Source organism: Callospermophilus lateralis, chromosome 11 (assembly GCF_048772815.1).
Source record: "Callospermophilus lateralis isolate mCalLat2 chromosome 11, mCalLat2.hap1, whole genome shotgun sequence".
Lineage (NCBI taxonomy): Eukaryota > Metazoa > Chordata > Mammalia > Rodentia > Sciuridae > Callospermophilus > Callospermophilus lateralis.
This window is the reverse complement of record NC_135315.1, coordinates 13,843,140-13,868,354: the sequence shown is the minus strand read 5'-3', so window position 1 is coordinate 13,868,354 and position 25,215 is coordinate 13,843,140. Positions and strand designations below refer to the sequence as shown.

General features: G+C 36.2%; 1 protein-coding gene across 5 annotated transcripts; it reads right to left on the bottom strand.

Moving 5' to 3' along the window:
• On the bottom strand, positions 1 to 25,215 carry Nol11 (nucleolar protein 11). Of its 5 annotated transcripts, XM_076870373.2 has the most exons (18): positions 25,023 to 25,215; positions 23,296 to 23,409; positions 23,117 to 23,173; positions 21,553 to 21,701; positions 20,016 to 20,073; positions 19,004 to 19,148; positions 16,518 to 16,706; positions 10,643 to 10,719; positions 8,716 to 8,839; positions 7,204 to 7,292; positions 6,977 to 7,051; positions 5,568 to 5,752; positions 5,334 to 5,459; positions 4,359 to 4,589; positions 3,890 to 3,968; positions 3,332 to 3,424; positions 812 to 919; positions 1 to 422 (listed from the first exon to the last, which is right to left on the bottom strand). In XM_076870373.2, the coding sequence occupies exons 1-18, from the start codon at positions 25,161 to 25,163 to the stop codon at positions 306 to 308; spliced, it is 2,157 nt and encodes a 718-aa protein (XP_076726488.2). In that variant the 5' UTR covers positions 25,164 to 25,215; the 3' UTR covers positions 1 to 305. The 5 variants fall into 5 exon arrangements, with proteins under 5 accessions (XP_076726488.2, XP_076726489.2, XP_076726490.2 ...); XM_076870374.2 differs by lacking the exons at positions 20,016 to 20,073; positions 21,553 to 21,701; XM_076870375.2 differs by lacking the exons at positions 21,553 to 21,701; positions 23,296 to 23,409; positions 25,023 to 25,215 and having other exon boundaries at positions 2 to 422; positions 23,117 to 23,167.

Genomic DNA, 25,215 nt, shown 5'->3' with positions numbered 1-25,215 from the left:
AAATTAGACTTTTATCAATACACAAATAAGTTTACTTAAAATCGGATGTCACATATTTTAAAAAATTTCAGACCCTCTCCCCAGCATTGTCCACAATCTACAGTAGGTTCATGTGAAACCTGCAGTCTTGCCAAGGAGCAATACGTGATCGTCCAGATACTCACTGACACTTTTCTCTTGACACTGAGAGATGATCACCAAAAAAAAAAAAAACAAAAAACAAAAAACAACAAAAAAAAAACATTTGTTGCCTGGATGATTAGGAAGAGTTCACATAAAACGCCTATGAAGGAAAACTGCTAATATCAGAAGAGTTCCAGAACTTCAATTGAATATAATCCTCTAATATTCTTTTCTTGATTTAACTTCTGTAGCTCTCGAAAACTGACTTCGATCTTGTTGAGTTCGGAATAAACACTTATCTAAAGAAAAGAAGTTCCAGAGTAATTTTTACAATAACTTCTACATAAATAAGCAAGTCTTCTATGATTATTAATGAATTTTTCACTGGTAAAAAAATTTTTGGGGGGTGCTGGAGAGTGAATCTAGGACCTTGAACATGTTATACATAATCCAAGTTACTCCATGAACAAATTTTAAGAGCAAATTGTAATAGAAGTACAAATAGAATTAGTACATATAAAAAAGTCACAAACCTGGGGGCTGGGACCGTAGCTTAGTAGCAGAGCGCTTGCCTAGCATGTGCAAGGCACTGGATTTGATCCTTAGCATCATATACAAATAAAATAAAGGCATTCTGTCCATCTACAACTATAAAAAATTAAAAAAAAAAAAAAAAAAAGTCACAAACCTGGGATTTCACAAACTTATAAAGATTTATCAGTAGCCTTTTTGCTTCTGGTATCATTACCACAACAGTAAAGTTAGCATCCAGAAGTAGACATATCCAATCCATGATCTGAAGATAAATAGAAAAAGGAAACTTAAGATTATAAATCTAATTTTAATTCATGTAATAAATCCATAATTTTATCAATTAGTTACAAAAAATGTTCTCTGACATTTTTTTTTTTAAAAAAGAGAGAGAGAGAGAAGAGAGAGAATTTTTTTAATATTTGTTTTTTGATTTTCGGCAGACACAACATCTTTGTTTGTATGTGGTACTGAGGATCGAACCCGGGCCGCATGCATGCCAGGCGAGCACGCTACTGCTTGAGCCACATCCCCAGCCCAAAAAATCTGACAATTTTGATTTGCACATGGAGGAACTTGAAGAAACACAAAAGGGCTTTATTTTATGCATTTACACTTGCTACTATGCTGCGAGCATAACTGAATCTTTTTCATGGGACTGTTATTTGGGATAGGGTGTTCCTAAGTTGCTGAGGCTGGTCTTCCCTGCACACTAGGCCTGGCTTAGGATAAATTTTTTTGGTACTAGGGATTGAACTCGGGGGGCACTCAACTACTGAGCCACATCTCCAGCCCTTCAACTTCTATTCGGAAAGGATGGGGTACTGGGTAGCACAGATGAGCTATTACGAACTAAAATAAAACTTAATAAAAATATCCTGTGTAATTGTATATCCTCAAATGGTATAGTTAACATACAGAAATCACTGTCATAAGGGCTGGGGTTGTAGCTTAGTGATAGAACACTTGCTTAGCATGTGTGAGGCACTGGGTTTAATTCTCAGCACTGCATACAAATAAATGAATAAAATAAAGGTTCATCAGAATCTAATTAAAAACAACAACAACATCATCATTAAGGAAACCGGTTATTCATTTGTGGAGAGGGAGTTTGATCCCTAAAAAACCTTTTACACTAAATAAATCCTATGTCGGTTACAGTGGTGCATGCCTGTAACCCTAGCAGCTAAGGAGACTGAGGCAGGAGGACCACAAGTTCAAAGCCACCCTCAACAACTTCTCAAGGCCCTGCTTGAAATAAAAATTTTAAAAAAGGGCTGAGGAATGTGGCTCAGTGGTTGAGCACCCCTGGGTTCAATTCCTAGTACCCAAAATAAACAAAAAACCAAATAAATAAAATAAAACAACAAATGTACTAAGAAAACAAGATGAGATACTCTTACTGTGGGAAAGCCTTTACATATCACATGAGCCCTATTAAAGGAAAAGCTTAGTACTTTTTTGGGGGGTGAGGAGGATTACCAGGGATTGACTGAACTCAGGGACACTCAACCACTGAACCACATCCCCAGTCCTATTTTGTATTTTATTTAGAGATAGGGAGTTGCTTAGTGCCTCACTTTTGCTGACTCTGGCCTTGAACTTGGGATTCTCCACCCTCAGCCTCCCGAGTTGCTGGGATTACAGACTTGCATCACTGGGCCTGGCAAGTTTAGTACTTTTTAACAACATAAAAATTAGATTAGAAATGCAACAGAAATATGCACAAAGAGCCTGACTCAGCAAGCCCTTTTCATAAAAAGAAATATAAATGGATAATAAATATAATAGTGTATCTCTTCCATTATCAAAGAAATGCAAATTAATAAGGTACCATTTTGTTAACTTTCTGGTTGGCAAAGAATAAAAAGTTTGACAATACTAGGTATCAGTAAGAATGTGGAAAATAAGGATAAGAACCGTGATAGTAGGAGTGGCAACTGTCACATTGTCACAACTCTGCAAAGGTAACTGGGCACTGACAAAATGACAGAAACGTGTCTGAGTCTATTCCAAGAATAAAAGAAAGTTCTTGGGCCAGGTTGGAGTCGGTGGTAGAGTATTTGCCCAGCATGCACAAGGACCTAGGTTCAATCCCTAGCACTGCAAAAATACAAAAATAAATAATCAGAAGTATTTAAAAAATATTTCCAGACATGAAGGAATATATGTATACATTCACATACATATATTTGAAAATATATAAATATATATAATACACACACACACACACACACACACTCACTCACTCTCAGACATTTGGCAGTACTGAGGATTGAACCTGCATGAATGAATGCATTGCTAGCCCTTTTTATTTTTTATTCTGAGACAACGTTTCAAAAGTTGCTAAGACTGTCTCACACTTGTGATCCTGCTGACTTAGCTTCCTGAGTTACAGATATGTACCACAATGTCTAGCAGTAAGAAAATGACTGGCGAGTCTCATAAGTAAAAATCAGGAAATTAAGATAAATTTGTGCATAGAATTGTGGATCTAAAAATCTACAAAGAACCTGACAAAGAAAATTCAGAGTTCTTACTCCAACTCCAGTGGTCTCTGTATATGGTGAAGGAAGAGATACAATAGTCTCCCTAATCTTGGAGACAAGGAAAAATCAGCTACTGATTTCCAGAGGCTGAGACTGCATACAACCTGTCTGAAAAAAAGTTATCTGACCTGGCTTAGGGTTGGCGGGTGTATTCCAGGAAGCGTCATGGTAGCATTTTCACTACACTTCAAATAAAGGAAATACAAATACTGGAGAAATAGCTGGGTAGAAAAGAAAGAAAGGCAAGTTACCACCTTGGTAAAAAATTTTCTATAGACGTAAAGAATTTTCAGAGGCCATCCAATCAAATCATATATCACACAAATAAACTAGATATCTGGGGACAAAAAAATAAATAAAATAATATCCCTGACATCACTGAGAAACTCATTTAGTTTAGGACCAATGGGTTTATTCTGTTTATAAATAACAGGTAGAGAACAAGAGAATTCTTTAAGCAATTCTTCTTAGACTCATTTATAACTTAGATGGCTTAATGTGATTTTCAGGCTTGGTACAAATAAAATGCCAAGGTCTATCACCCCCACATCACTCTATTCCCTAGGCACAATTCTTTCACCATGAAATAATTTGATAACCTTTAGAATGTCCTAACTGCTGGGCAAAGTTAAGCAGAACAACTTAAACCAGAAATAAAATTCTATGGGACTTGTATGTACACTTACAGTGATATGCTGTGCGGGGATGTCCTTCAAGTGAGGCAGAAGAAATACCTCACTGTATGCTGAATGAAGAATTGCATTTCTACTTAGGACTAAAGGAAAGCATCTTACTTCAACAAATAAAGGGTATAAATTCAAGCAATTCCCTTCCTAAATTTGTATACAAAAATATTACTTATCTAATCTAGAAAATATTCACCACCAAACATTCTCCTAGTTTAGAGATCATTTGGAATACTTTATTAATATAAATACTAGTTTTTAGAACTGATAGAGCTTCTAATTCAGTATGGTTTCTTGTCCCCCCCCGCCCCCACCCTGCTTTACATTACTGAGGATTGAACCTCAGAGAGTTTTATCCCTAGCCCTTTTAAAAAATATTTTGAGACAGGGTCTCACTAAGTTGCTTAGGTGGCTTACGACTATATCCCTAGAAAGAGATTGTGTAAGGGAAACTTGTTTCGAAGGATACAATAGAGCTGCTCTTTTTGGCGATACAGGGCATGAGGTGGTCTCCTCTGCTGCATTCTGAGGCTTTTCATTTACCTTTTGATTAAAGTTACCGCAGTTACCATTTTTAGGACTAAAGCCATTTTGAAGAATTTCAGGTTGCTCTTCCATTTTCTCATCTTGTTCGGTATCACTATAATCAAAAACTGACTCCATATTGATATTAATTTCTTGAAGACTGTCATCACCAATGCTATGTTAATTGAAAGCAAGAGGTTAATTCTTATCATTACTTGAACATTTAGAAGAAAATTCATTTTCTTTCTTTTATTGATACAGGGGATTGAACCTACAAATGTAGGGCTATATCCTCAGCCTTTTTTATTTTTTACTCTTTTTTTGTGGTGTGGGGATTGAACCCAAAGCCTTGTGCATGTGAGGCAAGTACTCTATCACCAACTGAGCTGTATCCTCAGATCTTATTTTTCACTTTGAGTCTTTTTTTTTTTAAATATTTATTTCTTTTAGTTGTACACAATGCCTTTATTTATTTATTTTGATGTGGTGCTGAGGATCGAACCCAGGGCCTCACATGCGCCAGGCAAGCACTCTACCGCTGAGCCCCAGCCCCAGCCCTACTTTGAGTCTTACTAAGTTGTTTGGGGTCTTGCTAAGTTGCCGAGGGTAGCCTCAAATTTGTGATCTTCCTGCCTCAGTTTCCCAAAACTGGGATTAAAGGCATGAACTACCATGATGGGCTTTATTTTTTATTTTGAGATAAAGTCTCTCTACGCAGCTTAAGGACTCACTAAATTAGCTAAGGCTGGCTTTGAACATATGATCTTCCTGTCTTAGCCTGCTAAGCTGCTAGGATTATAGCATGTGTCACCACACCTGGTTAGCAAATTAATTTCCTAAGGATTCCAAGTCTTAGAAACCAAATAATGTAAGAGATTTAAAATGTACTGAAGAAAAAGACCACTAGATCTTAGCTTACCTCAAGAAAATTTTTAAGCAAGCGCAGGTGACTGACTCAGGAATATCAGGAAACTGGTGCAGACAAAGTTGTAACATCTGTACATCTGTTTTTTCTAAGGCGATTTCCATTAAGCCAGAACATAAGCTAAGAAAAAAAAAAAGAATTAAAATAATTTTATATGTTAAGAAAAATCTCAACTATAAAAAACAAAGTTAAAAGAGTAATACATATAAAGTGTATATCAACACCTACCTGTAGGAAAGTGTGTGTGTTTGGATAAGCTGTATGAGACAGTTCCTGGGATAAAATGATGGTTCTGCTTTACATCGTCCCAAAAATCCTGTTACTATGTCCCCAATTTGTGTATGAAAGTCAGGTGTCCACTTGGCAGCCAAAAATTTACGTAGTTCTACTTCAATGTGTTTTTCTGAATCTTTCTGAAAGGGCAGAATTGAAGAGTTTGGCCTTGCGCAATAACAAATGTCGCTCTGAATTTAAAATTTCCTAGCAAAACATTTTTTTCAAATCACCAACAGTATTCATGCATTCCTATGAAAAGAACTGACACTACAATTTACTACAAAAAGCTGCAAAGAGCCAGTCATGATGGCACATGTCTGTAATCCCAATGATTAGGAAGGCTGAGACAAGAGGATTGCAAATTCAAAGCCAGCCTCAGCAATGGTGAAGCACTAAGCAACTCGTGAGACCCTCTCAATAAAATACAAAATAGGGCTGAGATGTGGCTCAGTAGTTGAGTACCCCTGAATTCAATCCCTGGTACCAAAAAAATTCAAGGGTTTAGAAATCTAAATCTCCATAAGGCTAAATTATAAACAATAAAAAGTTCAATGAGAAACTCATGAGGACAATATTATAACACTAATGTAATAAGATGATAGTGAAGAGGCAAATAAGACAAAGCTTTCAATCAATTCTCTCAACCTTAAGATACAATAACAAATTAAGCTATAGCTATAAAAACGTTTAATAAAAATGGTAGAATGGATGGGAATGGCTGAGGCAGAATGACTGTAAGTTCAAACCAAGCCTAAGCAACATAGCAAAACCCTGTCTCAAAATAAAAAATAAAAAGGGCTAGGGATGTGGTTCAGTGTTTAGCCTTGTGTTCAATCCCTGGTACCAAAGAACAAAACCAAAAACACTCCATCATATTGGTATAGGCACCAACTTCCATAACGAGACACCTAAAGCTCAAGAAATTAAAAAAAAAAAAAAAAGAAACAATCAGTAAGTGGGATAGCATCAAATCAAGAAGCTTCTTTAGAGCAAAGGAAACAAGAACATAAAGAAAAACCTAAAGAATGGGAGAAAATCATAGAAAGCTATTCCTCCAACAGGGGATTAATATCCAGAATATATAAAGAACTCAAAAAACTTACCTCAAACAAACGAAACAAAAACAAAAACAAATAACACAATCAATAAATGAGCAAAAGAACTAAACAGACATTTCTCCAAAGGAAAAAAAAAATGGGTGGTGTGGTATCACACACCTATAATCCCAGCAACTTGAGAGGATGAGGCAGGAGGAAACACAATAGCACAGAAGTGCAAAAAAAGAGGTGGAATGAAGAGTAGATGGAATTTTTTTTTAACTATTTGGGTTGATTTTTCATATTTCCAGTATTTTTATTTACCTTGATGGTTGATAGAAGTTGTTCTGATACTGGAACTTCTGGCTGTAAACTCACTTCAAGTTTTTTCCTCCTTAACTGGAAATTAAGTAAACTGATTAGGATCTCAATCACACAGTGTCAAAAATAAACTCTGTTTTAGGGAATAGTGGTTTTATTTTAGCTTTGAAATAAAGTATGTGAAGATTATCTGTTTTCCTTAACATTTTTCTTTCAATAACTAAACTTACAATTCTCCTTGACTGCTCTGAGTTCTGTGATCCAAGTCCATATCCCTGAGATGTTTCCCAGTTAACAAAATGGGGTATGGTGTGAGTGCCTAAGAAAACATAAAATATAAAATTTCAACAATATTTTCACCTACAGTTATTGATCCAACCAACCAAAGAACACTAAACAACAACCACTTGTGCAATTTAAGAGAGGTTTTTCAGCCAGGCACAGGCACATGCCTGTAATCCCAGAGACTTGGGAGGTTGAGATGGGAGGATTGCAAGTTCAAAGTCAGCCTCAGCAACTTAGCAAGTCTTTAAGCAACTCAGTGAGAACTATCTCAAAATGAAAAATAAAAAAAGACTAGGGAGGGGCTGGGATTGTGGCTCAGTGGCAGACTACTTGCCTTGCATGTATGAGGTACTGGGTTCGATCTTCAGCACCACATAAAAATAAGTAAATAAAATAAAGATATTTTGTCCTTCTACAACTAAAAAAAACAAATAAATAAAAAATAAAATATCATCCTGGTGCAAAAAAAAAAAAAAAAAAAAAAGAGAGAGAGATAAGAGAGAGGTTTTAAAGTCCATGTAATTCTACTAACAATCTCAAATCAGTAAAGTATAGTATACTTAAAGGGTATATGCCTACACTAGCAACATTAAGCTACCAGATGAGGTTGATGGCTGAAAGTAAACAAGGGAGTGAAATGGTATTACTGTGAGGAATATTTCCTCTCCCACAGGCTCTAAAAGTCAGAAAAACATTGGCATTAAAAAGTGTGTCAGCTAGGCATTGTGGGTGCATGCGATAATCCCAGAGGAGTGGGAGGTTAAGGCAGGAGGATCATGAGTTCAAAGTCAGCCTCAGAATCTAGCAAGGCCCTAAGCAACTTAGTGAGACCCTGTCTCTGAATAAAATATCTAAAAAATAAAGGAAGGAAGGAAGGAAGGAAGGAAGGAAGGGTGGGTGGGAGATGTGGCTCAGTGGTTAAGTGCCCCTGGATTCATTCCCCAGTACAAAAAAAAAAAGAGAGAGAGAGAGTATGTCTCTTCAGTCTGTAGCAGTACTTGCAATGTGGACCATTCCCACAGTAGTTGCCTTGGTCAAGGAAGTTTCAATGAACAGCAGCAAATTGCAACATTAAAAATAAGCTATATGGAGGCTGGAGTTGTAGCTCAGTGGTAGAGTGCTTACCTAGCATGTGTGAGGCACTGGGTTCAATCTTCAGTACCACATAAAAATAAATAAATAAAATAAAATAAAATAAAGGTATTGCATCCATCTATAACTTAAAAAGAGAAAGAAAGAAAGAACAGGCTATGTGTACTGGGGATATAGCTCAGTGGCAGAGCACTGACCTAATAAGTTTGAGACCTGGGTTCAATACCCAGGTATCATATACACATATAAAAAGAATAAACTCAGTCAATAAGAGGTTATGAATATCTACATATGAAAATGGGAGTTAATAAGATGTTTTTATTAATAAAATGTGTACACAAACACGTATATAAGTAAGTTTTTACCTGCATCTTGACTATGCTTGAGTTTTCCAAGAGCACCAGCTAATGATGATACTTCACACTTATATGGAATCACAGTTAGAACTTTTCCATGTAGCATAAACAAATTTTCACCATAATACCAGAGCTGCAAAACAGTAATCAAAACTATAAGCACATTTTGTTCTAATATCTAACTCAATAAAGCCTTATAACTTACTTATAAATTATCTCAGTAAAACACAAGGCAAAGACAATAAACTTTTTAGATGGTATTTTTTTTTTTAAATATGTAGATGGACACAACACAGTGCCTTTATTTTTATGTGGTGCTGAGCATCGAACCAGGGTCTCGCCCATGCAAGGTGAGTGCTCTACTGTTGAGCCACAATACCAGTCTTTAGATGGTATTTAAAAAAAAAATTTTTTTTAGTTACACATGGACACAATATATTTATTTTATTTTTATGTGGTATTTAGGATTGAACCCAGGGCCTCACATCTGTGAGGCAAGCGCTCTGTCACTAAACCACAACCCCAGCCCTAAATGGTATTTTTAAATCAGAAAAATCTGACAAACATATACATTTAAAATAATTGAGCTGGCTGTGGTGATGCATTTCTATAATTTTAGAAACTTGGGAAGCATTGCAAGTTGGTGACCACCCTCAGCAATAGTGAGACCCTGTTTCAAAACAAAAAGGGCTGGGGATGTAGCTCAGCGACAGAGTACCCCAGGTTCAATCCCTAGTACTGCAAAACAAACAAACAACTGAATTGTTCAAAATTAATAGTCACTATTAAATATTTATTAATACGATAATTTCCAAGGTTACTGTAACACAAAATGTAATAATGTATTAAGTGAAAGATATAGAATTGAACACTTTATATCTTATGATTTCAATTTTTAAGTTTTTTTGGTTGTAGGGCTGGGGATATAGCTCAGTTGGTAGAGTGCTTGCCTTGAATGCACTAGGCCCTGGGTTCAATCCCCAGCACCACACACACACACACACAAAGTTTTTTTGGTTGTTGATGGATCTTTATTTCATTCATTTATTTATATGTAGTGCTGAGAATCAAATCCAGTGCCTCACACATGTGATGTAAGCATTCTACCAGTGAGCTAAGACCCATCCCTTATGACTTCAATTTTAAGATAGGTACATGAACAAAAAAATTTGACAGAAATCAAACAAGTTTGTTAGAATGGTGGAATTGCAAGTAGCAAATTTTGTTAAAATTACCAATAATATCTTGTTGCTCTAAATATTTTGTTTGCATGTGAACATATACTTTCTAAATAATATTTATTCATTACCTTTGGTAAGTATAGAAAGTACAACAGAATACAAAATAGACAAGGACCTTGTCTCAGGAAGTCTGGTCAACTTTAATTATTTAAGTAATTCCATGACAATATTTACCATATAACCTAAAAGACGAATTTCTTAGGAAAATAGCAACTTCAGGTGTAGTTTAAAATTAAAAAAAAAAAAAGAGTAGCTAAAAACAGAAGTTATTGTATTAACTAGCTAATTCATCTCCTTTGATTTATTAGTAGCTATAACTGAGTCTTAAAAATAATGAACAGAGGCTGAGGTTGTGGCTCAGCAGTAGAGCACTCGCCTCGTATGTGCGAGACCCTGGGTTCGATCCTTAGCACCATATAAAAATACATAAGTGAAATAAAGGTATTGTGTCCAACTACAACTAAAAAATAAATGTTAAAAAAAATATATGATGAACAAGGGCTGGGGTTGTGGCTCCATGGTACAGCGCTCACCTCACACATGTGAAGCCTGAGTTTGATTCTCAGCACCACATAAAAATAACCCTTCAGGCAGAAAATAAATTTAATTTAGATCTAAAGAGATTTCTTCCCTTCCAGAATATTTGTCAGATACAAAAATAAGTAAATTTGAAAAAGTCCTTGTGAAAAACTTACTTGACCACTGGTCCCTTGTGGTAATTCTTTTGAAGTCTGCAGGGTTTGAAATTTTATGTTCCATATGGAGAGGCAGTCTATAAAATAAGACATATAAACTAGATATAGTCAGAGTATAAATAGAGGATATACTAGGGCAAGGTAAGGTAATCGTGAGTAGTTAATTTTGGTAAGGAGTCATAGATAAGTATACAAGTTTTGTTTTATTAAGTATGCAAGTGGGTAATAAAGAGTGATTGCCAGGCTGGGGATATAGCTTAGATGGTAGAGTGCTTGCCTAGCATGCACAAGGATCTGGGTTCAATCCTTAGCACCACAAAAAAGAGTGACTCCCACAGAAACTTAAGTGGACCAGAAAGAAGGATGATCTCTGAAGAACGCAGGTCTTAATGGTTGGTTATAAATCCGTTACCAAAAAAAAAAAAAAAAAAAAAAAAAAAAAAAAAAAAAAAGCCCAAGACAGTGTGCATGCCTATAAGTCCAGTAGCTTCAGAGGCTGAGGATTATGAGTTCAAAGCTAGTTTCAGCAACTCAGAGAGACCCCAAACGACTCAGCGAGACCCTTAAAAAATAATAAATAATAATAATACAGGGGCTGGGAATGTGGCTCAGTGGTTAAGAGCCCCTCAGTTGAATCTCCAATACAAAAAACAAAACATAACAAACAACAATAACAAAAACAAAGACAAGGATCAGATGGTTTCATTGATGAATCCTATCAAACATTTAAAGAATTAACACTAAACTCTCAAAATACAAAAGAAGAGGAAACACCTCCTCACTCATTCCATGAGGCCCATATTACCCAGAAACTAAAGCCAAAGACACCACACAAAAAAACTACAGATCAATATCCCTTATGAGTTTGGATACAAAAAAAATTTCAACAAAATACCAATAAAATGAATTTGACAACATGGTAAAATTTATGACCAAGTGAGGTTTATTCCAGGGATACAAGATGGGTTTAACATAATAAAATCAACAAGGGTAGTATACCACATTAGTACCACAGAGGAAAAAAACCACATGATCATGTCAGTGTGCAAAAAAATGCAGCTGATAATCTAATACTCTTTCATAATAAAAACACTCAGAAAACTAGAAATAGAAAGGGATTTCAACAATAAGATAACAGGTATTTGTAAAATATCCATGGCTATCATCATACTCAATGGTCAAAGACTGAAGACTTTCTCTTTAAGATATGGAACAAGACAAGGATTCCCATTTGCCTATGCTACTCAATCCTGTAGTAGAAGTTCCATGGATTAATTAAAAAGAAAAAAGCATCCAAATTTCAAATGAAGCAAACTTATTATATTTACAGTTGACATGATCCTGTATAGTAAAAAATGCCAAGACTATACCCGGATACACACAAAGACTAGCATTAATAAATGCATTCAGCAAATTTTAAGGTAGAAGATCAATACACAAACTTCAGTTGTGTTTCTGTATAACAGAAGTGAAAAATTTAAAAATGAAAATGTCAAGGGGTTGGGGATGTAAAAGTGCTTGCTTAATTAGCATGAGGTTTGAGTCCTAGAGCCACCAAAAAAAAAAAAAAAAAAAAAAGGATTCCATTTACATTAATATCCAAAATAAAAAATTTAGCTAAGGAGGTAGAAGATAAGGAAAACATAAACAGCTGGACAGACATCCTATGTTTATGAACTGGAAGACTTAACATTGCCAAGATGATAATACTGCATAAAGCAATCTACAGATTCAATTCAATACCTATCAATTTATAACTGTTTATTTTTTTTGCAGAAATGGAAAAGCCAAACCAGGTGGAATCTATAATCCCAACTACTCAAGAAGCTGAGGTAGGATCATAAATTTGAGGCCAGCCTGGGCAATTTAGCGAGACTCTCAAAATGAAAACAAAAAGGTCCAGGGATGTAGCTCAGTGGCACAGCATTAGCCTAGCAGCTTGAAATACAGCTCCAATCCCAGTGTGGAAAAAAAAGGAAAAAAAAGAAATGGGAAAACCAATCCTGAAACTCATAGGGAACTGCCAGCCAAATAATCCTGAAAGAAAGGGGGGAAAAAAAAAACACAAAACAAAACAAAATGTAAAAGTAGCTAAACCAATCCTAAAAAAGAATGAAGTTGGAGAACTCATATTTTTTGTTCTTAAGATTTACTAGGGGGCTGGGGTTGTCGCTCAGTGGTAGAGTGCTCACCTAGCATGCTTGAGGCACTGAGTTTGATCCTCAGCACCACATAAATGTAAAATAAAGACATTGTGTCCACTTAAAACTAAAAAAAAAAAGGACTTACTGTAGGCTGGGCACAATGGCAAATGCCTGTAATCCCCGGGGCTTGGGAGGCTGAGGCAGGAGGATAGAGAGTTCAAAGCCAGCCTCAGCAAAAAGTGAGGCGCTAAGAACTCAGTGAGACCCTTCTCTAAATAAAATACAAAAACAGGGCTAGGAATGTGGCTCAGTGGGTGAGTGTCTCTGAGTTCAATCCCCACTACCAAAAAGAAAAAAAAAAAAAAAAAAGATTTATTGTAAACTTGCATAAACAGTACTGAATAGAACAGTCATCTATAGCCAAATGATTTTTCAAAAAGGGTGCCAAGACCATTCAAATGATGCTGGGATGGCTGATTAACCTCATGCACAGGAATGAAATTGGACTCTTAGTTCATGCTGTACACAAAAATTAACTGAAAATGGATCAATAACAAATATAAAAGCTAAAATCACTGCGGGGCACGATGGAGCGTATCTGTAATCCCAGTGGCTTGGGAGGCTGAGGCAGAAGGATCATGGGTTCAAAGCCAGACTCGGCAAAGGTGAGCTGCTAAGCAACTCAGTGAGACCCTGTCTCTAAATAAAATACAAAATAGGGCTGGGGATGTGGCTCAGTGGTTGAGTACCCCTGAATTCAATCCCCAGTACAAAAACAAAAAAACAAAAAAACCCCCCAAAAAACTAAAAATCATAAAACTCAAAAGAAAAAACTGGGTTAATCTTCATGACCTTGGATTTGACAATGTATTCTTAGATATGACAACAAAATAACATGCAACAAAAGAAAAATATAGATAAATTGGATTTCATCAAAATTAGAAACATCAGTGCTGCAAAGGACATTATCAAGAAAATAAGTAAAAAAACAATCTACAGAATGGAAAAAAAGTATGTGGATATCACATGTCTTGATAAGGGCCATTATATATAAAGAACTCTTACAAATGAACAAAAAGACAAATTACCCAATTAAAAAAAAAAAAAACAGAAAAAGGACTTAAATAGGTATTTCTCCAAAAAAGACGTATAAATCACCAACACGCATAGGGAAAAATGTTTAGGATCAAAAGCATAATGAGTACCACTCTCTACAACCACTATTATGACTATTATGGAAAATAGCAAATATTGCTGAAGATGTAGAGAAATTGGAAAGAATACTTGTATAATACTGGTGGGGATGTAAAATGATTTAATTACCGTGGAATTCAGTGGTTCTTCAAAGAGTTTAACACTGAATTATCATATGACACAACAATTCCATTGTTAAGTATATACCCCAAAGAATTAAAAACTGGTACTCAAATATACCTGTACATATATTTTTATTCCATTATCACAATAACCCAAAAGTGGAAATAGCATAAAAGTTACTGTATGATCCCAGAATGGGAAGCAACTGCTTAGTACAAGGGATTGAATCCAGTGACATCTACCACCAAGTTACACCTATAGTCCTTTCTACTTTTGGGAAAGGATCTCTCTAAATTGCCCAGGCTGGCTTCTGACTTGTGATCCTCCTGCCTCAATTTCCTGAGCAGTGCCTGCATGTGGCACTGTGCCCACTAGTCTGGTTTCTTTTTAGGAGGATGAAAATGTCTTAAAACTAATAGAGATGGGAGCTGTATAACATGAGGGGAAGCATAACAACAAAATCAATCTACTAAATGACACTGAATTATTCATTTAAAAATGGTCATTTTATGTTATGTGACTTTTAACTTCAAAAAGAAAAAAAAGTGAATGATTAATGTTGAGCTAGAAGGAAAATACACTGTAAGATATCTATTCAATGAAATATTATGCAGCTGGTTGGACAGGCCAAGGAAGCTAAAATAAGTGGTGAAATGGGGATCTCTAAAATATATGTAATAAGTTAATAAAGTATACAATAGTATATATGGCATGTTGCCATTTGTCTAAAAAAGGGAAAATACCTTTATAAATAGTAATATTAGCTTGTACATATATAAGAAAGAACAATAACAACAACAACAAAAAAAAAACCCGACCAGCCAGGTGTGGTGGTGTGTGCCTGTAAATCCAGCAACTCGAGAGGCTGAGACAGAGAACTGCGAGTTCAAAGCCAGCCTCAGCAAAGGTGAGGTGCTAAGCAACTCAGTGAGACCCCGTCTCTAAATAAAATACAAAATAGGGATAGGGATGTGGTTCAGTGGTTGAATGCCCCTGAGTTCAATCCCTGGTACCAACCCCTCCCCCCCCACAAAAACAAAAATCCACCAAACCTCTGGAAAGAGACAGAAAACTCTAGTATTGATTACTGATTTTTGAGGGAGGAGGCTTGGGAGGTAGGTAGAGGAAGAACAAGAAAGAGGGAGGATGGGGCACTGGATTCAATTCTTGGCACCACATAAAAAACAAATAAAGGTATTGTGCCCATCTACCAAAAAAAAAAAAAAAAAAAAAAAAATCAGGACTTAAAAGAGAGTGGTAGGGCACATGGCATAACAAAACTACCTTACTTAGGATGAATCCTAGTTCTAGTACTTAGTTACTAAACACCTCAATTTCCTTATCTGTGAAATAGGGATACCTGTACTTTCTCTCATAGGGTTTTTGGAGAAATAAATGATAAAAATAATGAGACAATGCATATAAAATTTTCAACATATGATAGTTTTGCTAAAACTAGTAGCCCCTATTAAACCAATTTAATTTTTCTTTTTTTTTTTCCGCAGCACTGGGGACTGAACTTGAATAGGCTAGGCTCTACCACTAAGCTACACACCCAGCCCTGTGTGTAGCTCCCATCTTAATAAAGGGAACACAAGAACAAAGTACATAGATGAGGATGGCCTGAATAAAGAAGAGGATTCTAGTCCAGAAATTAGAAGACAAGGCAGGAAAAAGCAGATGGGGTCTACATTATGGAGAGACCTGATGCTAACCCAAATTCTGAATTTTAGAACACAAGCTGGGAGTCCCTCAGTCTTGCACTGACAAGGAGCAACTGTGTTACACATAATAGATGGACAGAAGACTGGAGGGTGAAGAGATGAGACGACAGTCCTGCTTAGAAGTTCCAGAGATCAGGGCTGGGGTGGTGGCTCAGAGATAGAGTGCTTGCCTAGCATGCATGAGGCACTGGGTTCGATCATCAGCACCATGTAAAATAAAACAAAATAAAGGTATTGTGTCCACCTACAACTAAAAAAAAAAAAAAAAAAAAAAAAAAAAAAAAGTTCCAGAGATGAAAAGCATACCAGTAATCCCCAAGATGCACACTGTCCAAGTCCACTGGATTTCCATGCTGTGAAATGTCACTAAGAATTCAATCTGTTACTGCAAAGCTTTCCAGGGTTTCAAATGCCTATAGGCTGATGGACTGTCATTTTACTTCTTTAAGACATCATAGTATGAGCAAGAGAGTAATACAAACAAGTGTTTTAGAAAGATTAATCAATGCAGGATGAAATCAAAGGCTTATTCAAGAATTAGAAAGTTACACACAAATAACTTGAGTATGGTGATAAAGAAAACGAATTAGTGTGGTAATAAAGAAATTAAAAAGAACGGGAAGACTAAAAGGTATAATAAATTTGAAGAAAAAAGGCAAAGAACTTCTTAACTGATTGGAGTTTAGTTACCCTTAGAAGCTGGCATCGGAGGTCCGAGGACTGCTATGTGATCTCGATCCAGGACAGTGAGTGCAATATCACTTCGAGAATTATCAGACACAACGGCTTTAAGCAACTGTGATTTAACTACCCTCTGATTTTTTTCTGTGTCACTTGGATATATTGGTATCAAGCTTTCATATATACATCCATCAGAGCCTGCAGGAAACAAGTATTAGTGTTTCATAGGGTAAAGTATAGTTCTTTATCTGTTATAATTTAATGTACTAGGTTGTTCCTAACATTTTAACAATTTGATAAATAATCCATCATTCTGTGCTTTCCCTTAAAAAATAACTACAACCTTCAAATGGAGAGAGGGGTATTAGTAATAATAATAAAAAAATCAGTAAATATTATTATAATGTTATAATAACGAAGAAATAAAAACTGAAAATAGGGCTCAGCGGTAAGGCAGATGCCTAGCACATGCCAGGCCCTGCGTTCCATCTTCATCACCATATAAAAATAAATAATAAAATAAAGGTATTATGTCCAACTAAAAAACAAAACAAATCTGAAAACACATGTAATAATTTAAAATATGGGGAGAGGTCTACCAGGAATAAAGACAATCTAGTTAATAAGAGATATCCCTGATTAGGAAAAATGATTTTTTTTTTTAGTCCTAAGAATTGAAGCCAGTGCCCCACCATCAGAATATTAATTGAGGGGCTGGGGTTATGGCTCAAGTGGTAGAGTGCTCGCCTAGCACGTGTGAGGCACTGTGGTTCCTCAGCACCACATAAATAAAGATATTGTATCCACCTAAAAATAAATATTTAAAAAGAAAAAAAATATTGAGATCTAGTTTTTTTTTTAATTTAATATTTATTCTTTAGTTGTAGTTGGACACAATACCTTTATTTCATTATTTTTATGTAGTGCTGAGGATCGAACCCAGCACCTCGCACATGCTAGGCAAGCATTCTACCACTGAGCCACAACCCCAGCACTGAGTTTCTGTTACTCAAGTACCGTTAAAGCTATATGAAATTGCTGTTTTTTGTAGGTCAGTTCTTTTTTTTTTATTATTATTATTAGTTGTTCAAAACATTAAAAAGCTCTTGATATATCATATTTCATACATTTGATTCAAGGGTCAGTTTGAATTTTGGCAATTTCACATGGTTCTGCTTATAGATTCATATGATTCTTTGGTTCAGACTTCTTTCCTTCAATGTTCATTAAACTAAAACATTAAGTGCATTCCAATGACCTAGAAATGATGAATAAAGAGTGTCTTTTGTATGTATATGGTACTGGGAATGAACTCAGTGACATTCTACAACTAAGCTAAATCCCCAGACTTTTTACATTTTGAGACAAGTTCTTGTTAAGTTGCCTGGGCTGGCCTGGAACTTGCAATCCTTCTGCCTCAGCCTCCCTAATAGCTGGGATTACAGGCATGAGTTACCACATCTGGCTTGAAGAGAACCTTTTAAATACCTAGTGAAAACATATGTGGTACTGAAAAACTTCATAAAGATTTAAAATTGAAGCCAGATATGGAGGCGCACATCTGTCATCCCAGCAACTTGGGAAGCTGCAGCAGGAGGATCAAAAATTTGAGGTCAGCCCTAGCAACTCAGTGAGGCCTTAAGCAACTTAGCAAGACCCTGTCTCAAAACAAAAGAAAAAAAAGGGCTGGGGTTATGGCTCAGTGGTGAAGCACACCTGGTTTCAATCCCAGGAACCAAAAAAAAAAAAAAAAGTAAACAAACAAATAAATTCAATTATAATATGGATGTTTCTTAAATATTGCTCTCCCTAGCACCATCACCTTTTCAAAACAACTTGAAAAGAAGTCATCAAGGACTTGAGAGAACACCACAACCACAAAAGGGTTAAAAGGGTTTTCCCTTTTTGCCCTAAAGTCATAAGACTATGGTTATACTTCAGACCATCACATAGAGGTAGATTCCAAGGTATTATAAAAATCTTTGAAAAAGACATAGGTGACATAGGCCAAGGCTTCTATGTTAAGTCTCCTTCTGATCCACCTGTCTCAGTCAGTTCAAAGAAAGGCACACTGAATCTGATGGCTGGAAGAGAGTAATAGACCATTCAATGCCACAAAGATACTATATGATCCACTAATTTCTCTATTAAAAAATCTGGGCCTATTATAAGAATAAAAGAGGTTTTTTTTTTTCTTTTATTATAGGTATCATATCATTATACATTGCTTATGATAAATTTTAAGGCATAAAAGTTATAGAAACAATATTAGCAAACTGTGCTCTACCTGAAGTACTTCAATACCACTCAGAACACAGCACCAACTAATCTAATGCACGGACAAATATAGCCAAGTGCAAAACAAAGAGGAATAAATGCTGTTAATGAAGCACGAAAAGGGAAGTGCCATAAAAGAAAACTGCAAGATTGAAAACTATACACTAACCTCTGATATCCTTCTATCTACAATTGCTACAAGTTTAAGGAAAACTCACTTATTGACATCAAAGAGATGAATTTCCGATCCACGAATGCAGTAAAATTCAGTGTAATACATTTTTCTTCTGGTCCAAGTAAAAGTGTGTATTTGCTTAAGTTTCGTGAGTTGAACATTTGTACATAAGCAAAATAACTTCCATGCTGCAATGAAAGAGAAATGTTATTTTACAAATATTTCTATTTCAACCAACTATATTTAAATATGTTAAAATTACAAGTTGTTGCTCCATTTTTTGGGAGTGGGGTGGAGGGGTGGGAATTGAACTCAGGGGCACTCAACCACTGAGCCACATCCCCAGCCCTATTTTGTATTTTATTTAGAGACAGGGTCTCACTGAGTTGCTTAGTGCCTCGCTTTTATTAAGACTGGCTTTGAACTCTCGATTCTCCTGCTTCAGCCTCCTGAGTTGCTGGGATTACAGGTGTATATTACGGCGGCGGCGCCCAGCTTGCCCAGTCCCTTTTTTAATTTTGAGACAAATTAAAAAGTTATTGAGGCTGGCTTTGCAATACTCTTGCCTCAGCCTCCAGAGATGCTGAGATTACAGGCATTCGCCACAAAGTCTGGCTGTTACTCCATTCTAATGACTTTAATGAATACTTAGAAATTTCCTGTCCAATTAAATTAACTATATTAGTGTAGTACATTAAATAAATATGGAAATAATTCTAACGTGTGTGTGTGTATGTATATATATATATTTTGGTACTGGAGATTTAGCTGAGCAGAGCTCTATCACTGAGCTATATCCCCAGCCTTTTTTGAGACAGGGGTCTAGTTGCTCAGACTGGTCTTGAATGTGCAATATGCCTGCTCAGTCTTCCCCATAACTGGGATTGCAGGTGTGCAACACCACGCCCAGCTAGTATACTTTTTAGTGTTTAAAAAGATTGAAAATATTTAAGAATCTTCTGAGAGAATCACTGAGCTATCATTTTAGTTTTAAAAATAATATAGGTGACTTTAAAAAGTTCACACAATGGACAAAAACTAAAGATGTCACTTACTTTTTCAGTAATAAAAATTAAAGCAGGATGCCTAAATACCATGAAAAACTTTGCCCACCTAAAAAAATTACAAAATAGAATAATCAGTTAAAACATATTATGCATAAAATTTAAGAAAATATCTATTATTTTATTATCTTTTGGAGTCAGAAAGGCACCAAAGAATTCCTAATGCAATGTTTCAAAATATGTATCACAGGTCATAAATAGACATTTCTGTCAAATGCATCTCTGGATTAAACGCAGGCTGAACTTCCCAGATGACAATCTTTTTTTTTTTTTTTTTTTTTGTACTGGGAACAGAACCCAGGGCCACTCTTCCCCAGCCCTTTTTAATTTATTTTATGTTAAGACAGGGTCTCACCAAGTTACTTAGGGACTCATTAAAAGTAGCTGAGTTTCAAACTTGTAATCCTCCTCAGTCTCCTGAATTGCTGGATGACAGGTGTGCCACCATACCTGGCCCCCAAGTGACAATGTGAATTGTAAAGTTTCAAGAAAAAGATGACAGTATGGAGGACTTTCCAAACTTAAATCAACTTCCCCCATCCCCTTTCCTTCAGAATTACTTTTGGGACTAGTGTTCTGAGGAAAACATTAGGATGGATGTTATTTGTCTTTTTCAAGTAATGGAGGGAACTAAGCCACAGGAAGCTAAATAGGGCTCATAACCAAAGACGGCTAGGTAGTCTGTGGTACCCAAAGATCTTCCCCAAACACAGATGCTCACACCTCAAAGGCATGCAGTCTAAAAATCAGGCTGGTCATTGTTCACTTACTAAGAAAAAGTCTTTGCTTTGAGTAGAAATTTAGTTTCCACCAGGTGGACCTGGAAAAGCAGCAAGTCAACTGAACAGGAAATGTGATGAAATAATGAGGATCAGAGAGATGTGAAATCAAGAAATGTCCTTCTATCACTTGGGCGAGTCATTTTTCCAGTTTTATTCCAGAATCTGGGAAAGCAGAGGTCTTAAAGCACTATTGTGTGCATGTATGAATATACAGCAACAAATTCCATCATTACATAAAACTAGAATGCACCAATAAAAAAAATGTGAAAAAAATAAAAAAGCACTATCATGACTTCACTTAACAAGCTGTACTTTCCTCCAGAGCAAAAGGTTATAACCTGGAAGTCAAGGAATATGAAGCAAAAAGATTTTGGTCTTTGGTGATTATTCATTTCATATTCAAATAACTGACTATCTAAGTTCTCTGTCATTAGAACTGGATGCATATGACTATGGTTTCCTCAATCATCTATCATGCTAGAGGATTTTGGGGAAGTTACTTTGGTCAGTGTCTTATAAATGTTTTTTTTTTTTTTTTTTTTTCACTTTTGTGGTGCTGAAGACCAAACCCAAAGCTTAGTGTATACTAGGCAAGTGCTCTACCAATGAGCTCTAACCACAGCCCTAGGTTACTTTTATTATGTTTATAACCAAAAATGCTTTTTGAACATGGCAAAGAATGTAACAAAAAAATGCTCAATGCATTTCCATTTTGGTAAAAAAATTCATTTATAAGTATAACTTACTTAATCACTTCTCCATCAGAGATAACAGTTTCAATTTTCTGTTGGGGCTCTGCAAGCAAGGCCTCTAAACCACGAACAGCACCTTCTTTGAACTGCACTACTGGTTCTGTCCCTTGTATTGAGTGTATCCTATATACCTCAGCTGACAACTAGAAAAACATCAAGAACATTTCAATTTTTATTCTAAAGCAATTTATACCTGATATAGTAGGATAAAACATTATTCTTAAGCTACTGGTTTTCAATTTGATTTAATTTTGTTTTATGACTATGTATAATTCTCATATCAAGTCTATTCAAACACACAATCTGAAGTCTAATTTCTCTGCTCTTATTCTTTCTTTTTAATATTTTTTAGTTACAGACGGATGCAATATCTTCATTTTGTCTATTCATTCTTTAAAAATTTATTTATTTATTTTTAGTTATTGATGGACCTTTATTTTTATTTATTTTTATGTGGTGCTGACGATCGAACCCAGTGCCTCGCATGTGCAAGGCTAGCGCTCTGGCACTGAGTCACAACCCCAGCCCGCTATGCTCTTATTTTTTTCTACCCCATCACCTTCTCTCTTCCATAAGTAACCATTTTTAATCATTTTTGGCTTACCCATTATGAATACGGGAGGTTGAACTAAAATCTGAGACTACCAAAACCAAAGGTGAAAGGAGATACAAACACAGTTTGGTGTTAAAGACTGATGCTCCAATTATAACTATAGCCTGAAACCCCAAGAAAATTTAATATCCATATATTAGGTTAAAAAGACCCATTGAGTAAAACTCAAAATCATTTTAGTGCAAAGTAAATGGAAAAAGTAGAGTCAGGGGACAGAAACAACTAGCTGAACAGAAGTTTTAAGGTCAAGGCAACAAAGGCATTACATCTTAATTAGCCCTATTGTAAGCCACTATAAAAAACTGTCAATTATATTTATATTAAACTTTTAGAATTGGAAGGAAGCTTTGAAATCAATCTCATTTGAAAGCCTCATTTTATCAGTAAGAAAACTTAATTTAACATACTTTAATTCATTGGTAGAAAAGATACATATATAGTTGTTTTTAAAAAATATTTATTTATTTTTTAGTTACAGGTAGACACAATATGTTTATTTTATTTTATGAGGTGCTGAGGATAAAATCCAGTGCCTCACACATGCTAAGCGAGTGCACTACCTCAGAGCTACAACCCCAGCCCTCTAGTCACAGTTTTTTTTTTACAGGTCACTATTAAAGGTCTATTCTATCTATTCTAAGAAAGTACACAGGAAGTTTACTTGTTTTCATGAAAGACACACCCCAAACATCCAAACTCAGGGAAATAAGTATAATCATTCATGAATTAAATTATCAATCCCATGGGATAATCAAATTTATATTTTCTAACCTATAACATGAATTGGAGTATGTTATCAAAACATAAGATAACAAAAATGAAAAGCCAATTGCAACCTTAGGCTTACTTTCTCAGAGGCATTAATATAAATAACATATACTATATTATGAAGATTTTATATCACCAATAAGCTAAGTAAATATTTTGGAAAATCCAAAGACTTACTGTGGCTTTAAACACTTTATCCAGGTTTACATCTTCATTATTCCATATTCTCAAAACCTTAAATCAAAGCATACAGTTAAAAAGTATCCCATTCTCTATTTACATATAATAACCACAAATAGTATATCAATATTTGACTTGTGTTGTATATATTATTATATGCAAGTTTTTAAACTCACCTTATTATCATGTACAACAATATACTCGCCAGTCTGAAAGTTGCACACAGCTGGACATGTTATAACTTGACCTTGTTTCACTGACCAGCTGCCCAAGGGTTTCTGATCTGAAACCTAATGAAAGTAAGATAAAAAATAATATTCAAGAAGTTATTTTTCAGACATTAAAAACAATTAGACTTTCAAAAAACAAGCCATTGTAATGACAATATTTGAAAAATTTCTTTTTTTTTTAATATTTATTTTTTAGTTTTTTTTTTTTTTTTTAAGATGGACACAATATCTTTATTTTTATATGGTGCTGAGAATCAAACCCAGTGCCTCACATGTGCTAGGCAAGCGTGCTACCACTTGAGCCATATCCCCAGCCCCTGACAAATTTCTTAAGATAAAAAAATAAGCAGTCACAGACAAATACTGTAGGATTCCACTCATATGAAGTATCTAATGATAACTGATAAAGACAGAGGAATGATGGTTGCTAGGGGCTGGTACAGTGAATGGAGGGATAAAATTATTATAGGTACAGAGTTAGTTTTGGTTTTTTTTGGTACTGTGGATTGAACTCCCCGACACTTTTAGCACTGAGGTACATCCCCAGCCCTTTTATTTTTTGAGACAGGGTCTCACTTTGCTTAAGGCCTTGCTACATTGTTCAGACAGGCCTTGAACTTTCAAGTCTTCTGCTTCAGCCTCGCTAGTCCCAGGGACTACAGGCATGCATCACCCTGCCAGGTGAGATGATAAATTTTGTCTTTTACCACGATTAAAAATTAAATGAAAACATAAAATAACTACATTACTAAAGTGAAAAATAAAGTACATTAACTGCTAATTAATATTTACATTTAAAATTTTATTTCACTATGGTCTAAACAGGGACATCTTAAATTAAGCAGGGATCACTAGAATCAGGTCCATTCAATTCCGACCAGCCAGTACAAATTCACTGGACAGCTGAGGTAAAGATCAATAGAGTAACCAAATGCGTCTAAACAAGCAGTACAGGGAATTGTTGTCACCCTGTCCCCAAACTTCACAGCAGACAGCTAACTTTTAAATGACAGGGAAAATTATGTTCAGCAGCCTACATAAAAATAACTACTTTCTACAAACCACCCAAACCAAGGTTAGGTGTGCTGCCAGTCACGGAAAAAAGGGGGTGGGACCTGCGACTTCCTGGGACTCTTCTCTGGGATTAGTAGCGGGAACCAGTTACCCACATACAAACTACTCGAAATTAAGATTCTCACCAGGCCACCAAAAAAGCTAGGCCTCTTCAATGGCCAAAGAACCCCTCATCCCAAGGAATGGGGATGAAGTGGACAGACACAGGCCTAATTCGTGTCCCAGCCTGTCAATGTCCTCATCTGCCGCCCAATCGCCCCAGGACCCCTCTGCGGGCAGCAGGGTGACAGACTCCCCAGGAGGGAATCTTGGCCTGGGCACCTCCGGGAGACTCGCAGGGAAAACATAGGTTCCTTTCCTTTCCCGGTGTCTCCCACGTGCACTGAGACGCTCCGCCACCAGCAACTCGGAAATTATGCCTTTCTCTACCAAAAAACCCAGTCCAGCCAGATTCTAGACCTCGCTCGGGGTCCCAGGCAGGCTGACCGGGTCTCTGCTCCCGCGCCTCCCAATCTTTTTTGAAGCTGAGAAACCCGAACTTAAGGCTCCTTGCTCAGAAAGGGGCGAGACAGCAGCCGGGGCGCTCCTGTCGCCCTCACCTTATACAGGATGACCGTCCTGCTGCTGTCCGTCACTAGAAACTGGTCAGTTTTGTCGCTCGGCTCCACACCTAGGACTCCATTGGGCCCGGCGCCCAGGGCTCCCAGGGACAACGTGAATTCTTCTTCCAGGGCTGCCATTTTGGTCAAACCTAAGGACGACCGCGCATCCCTCCCGGCAGGCCTCGCGCTT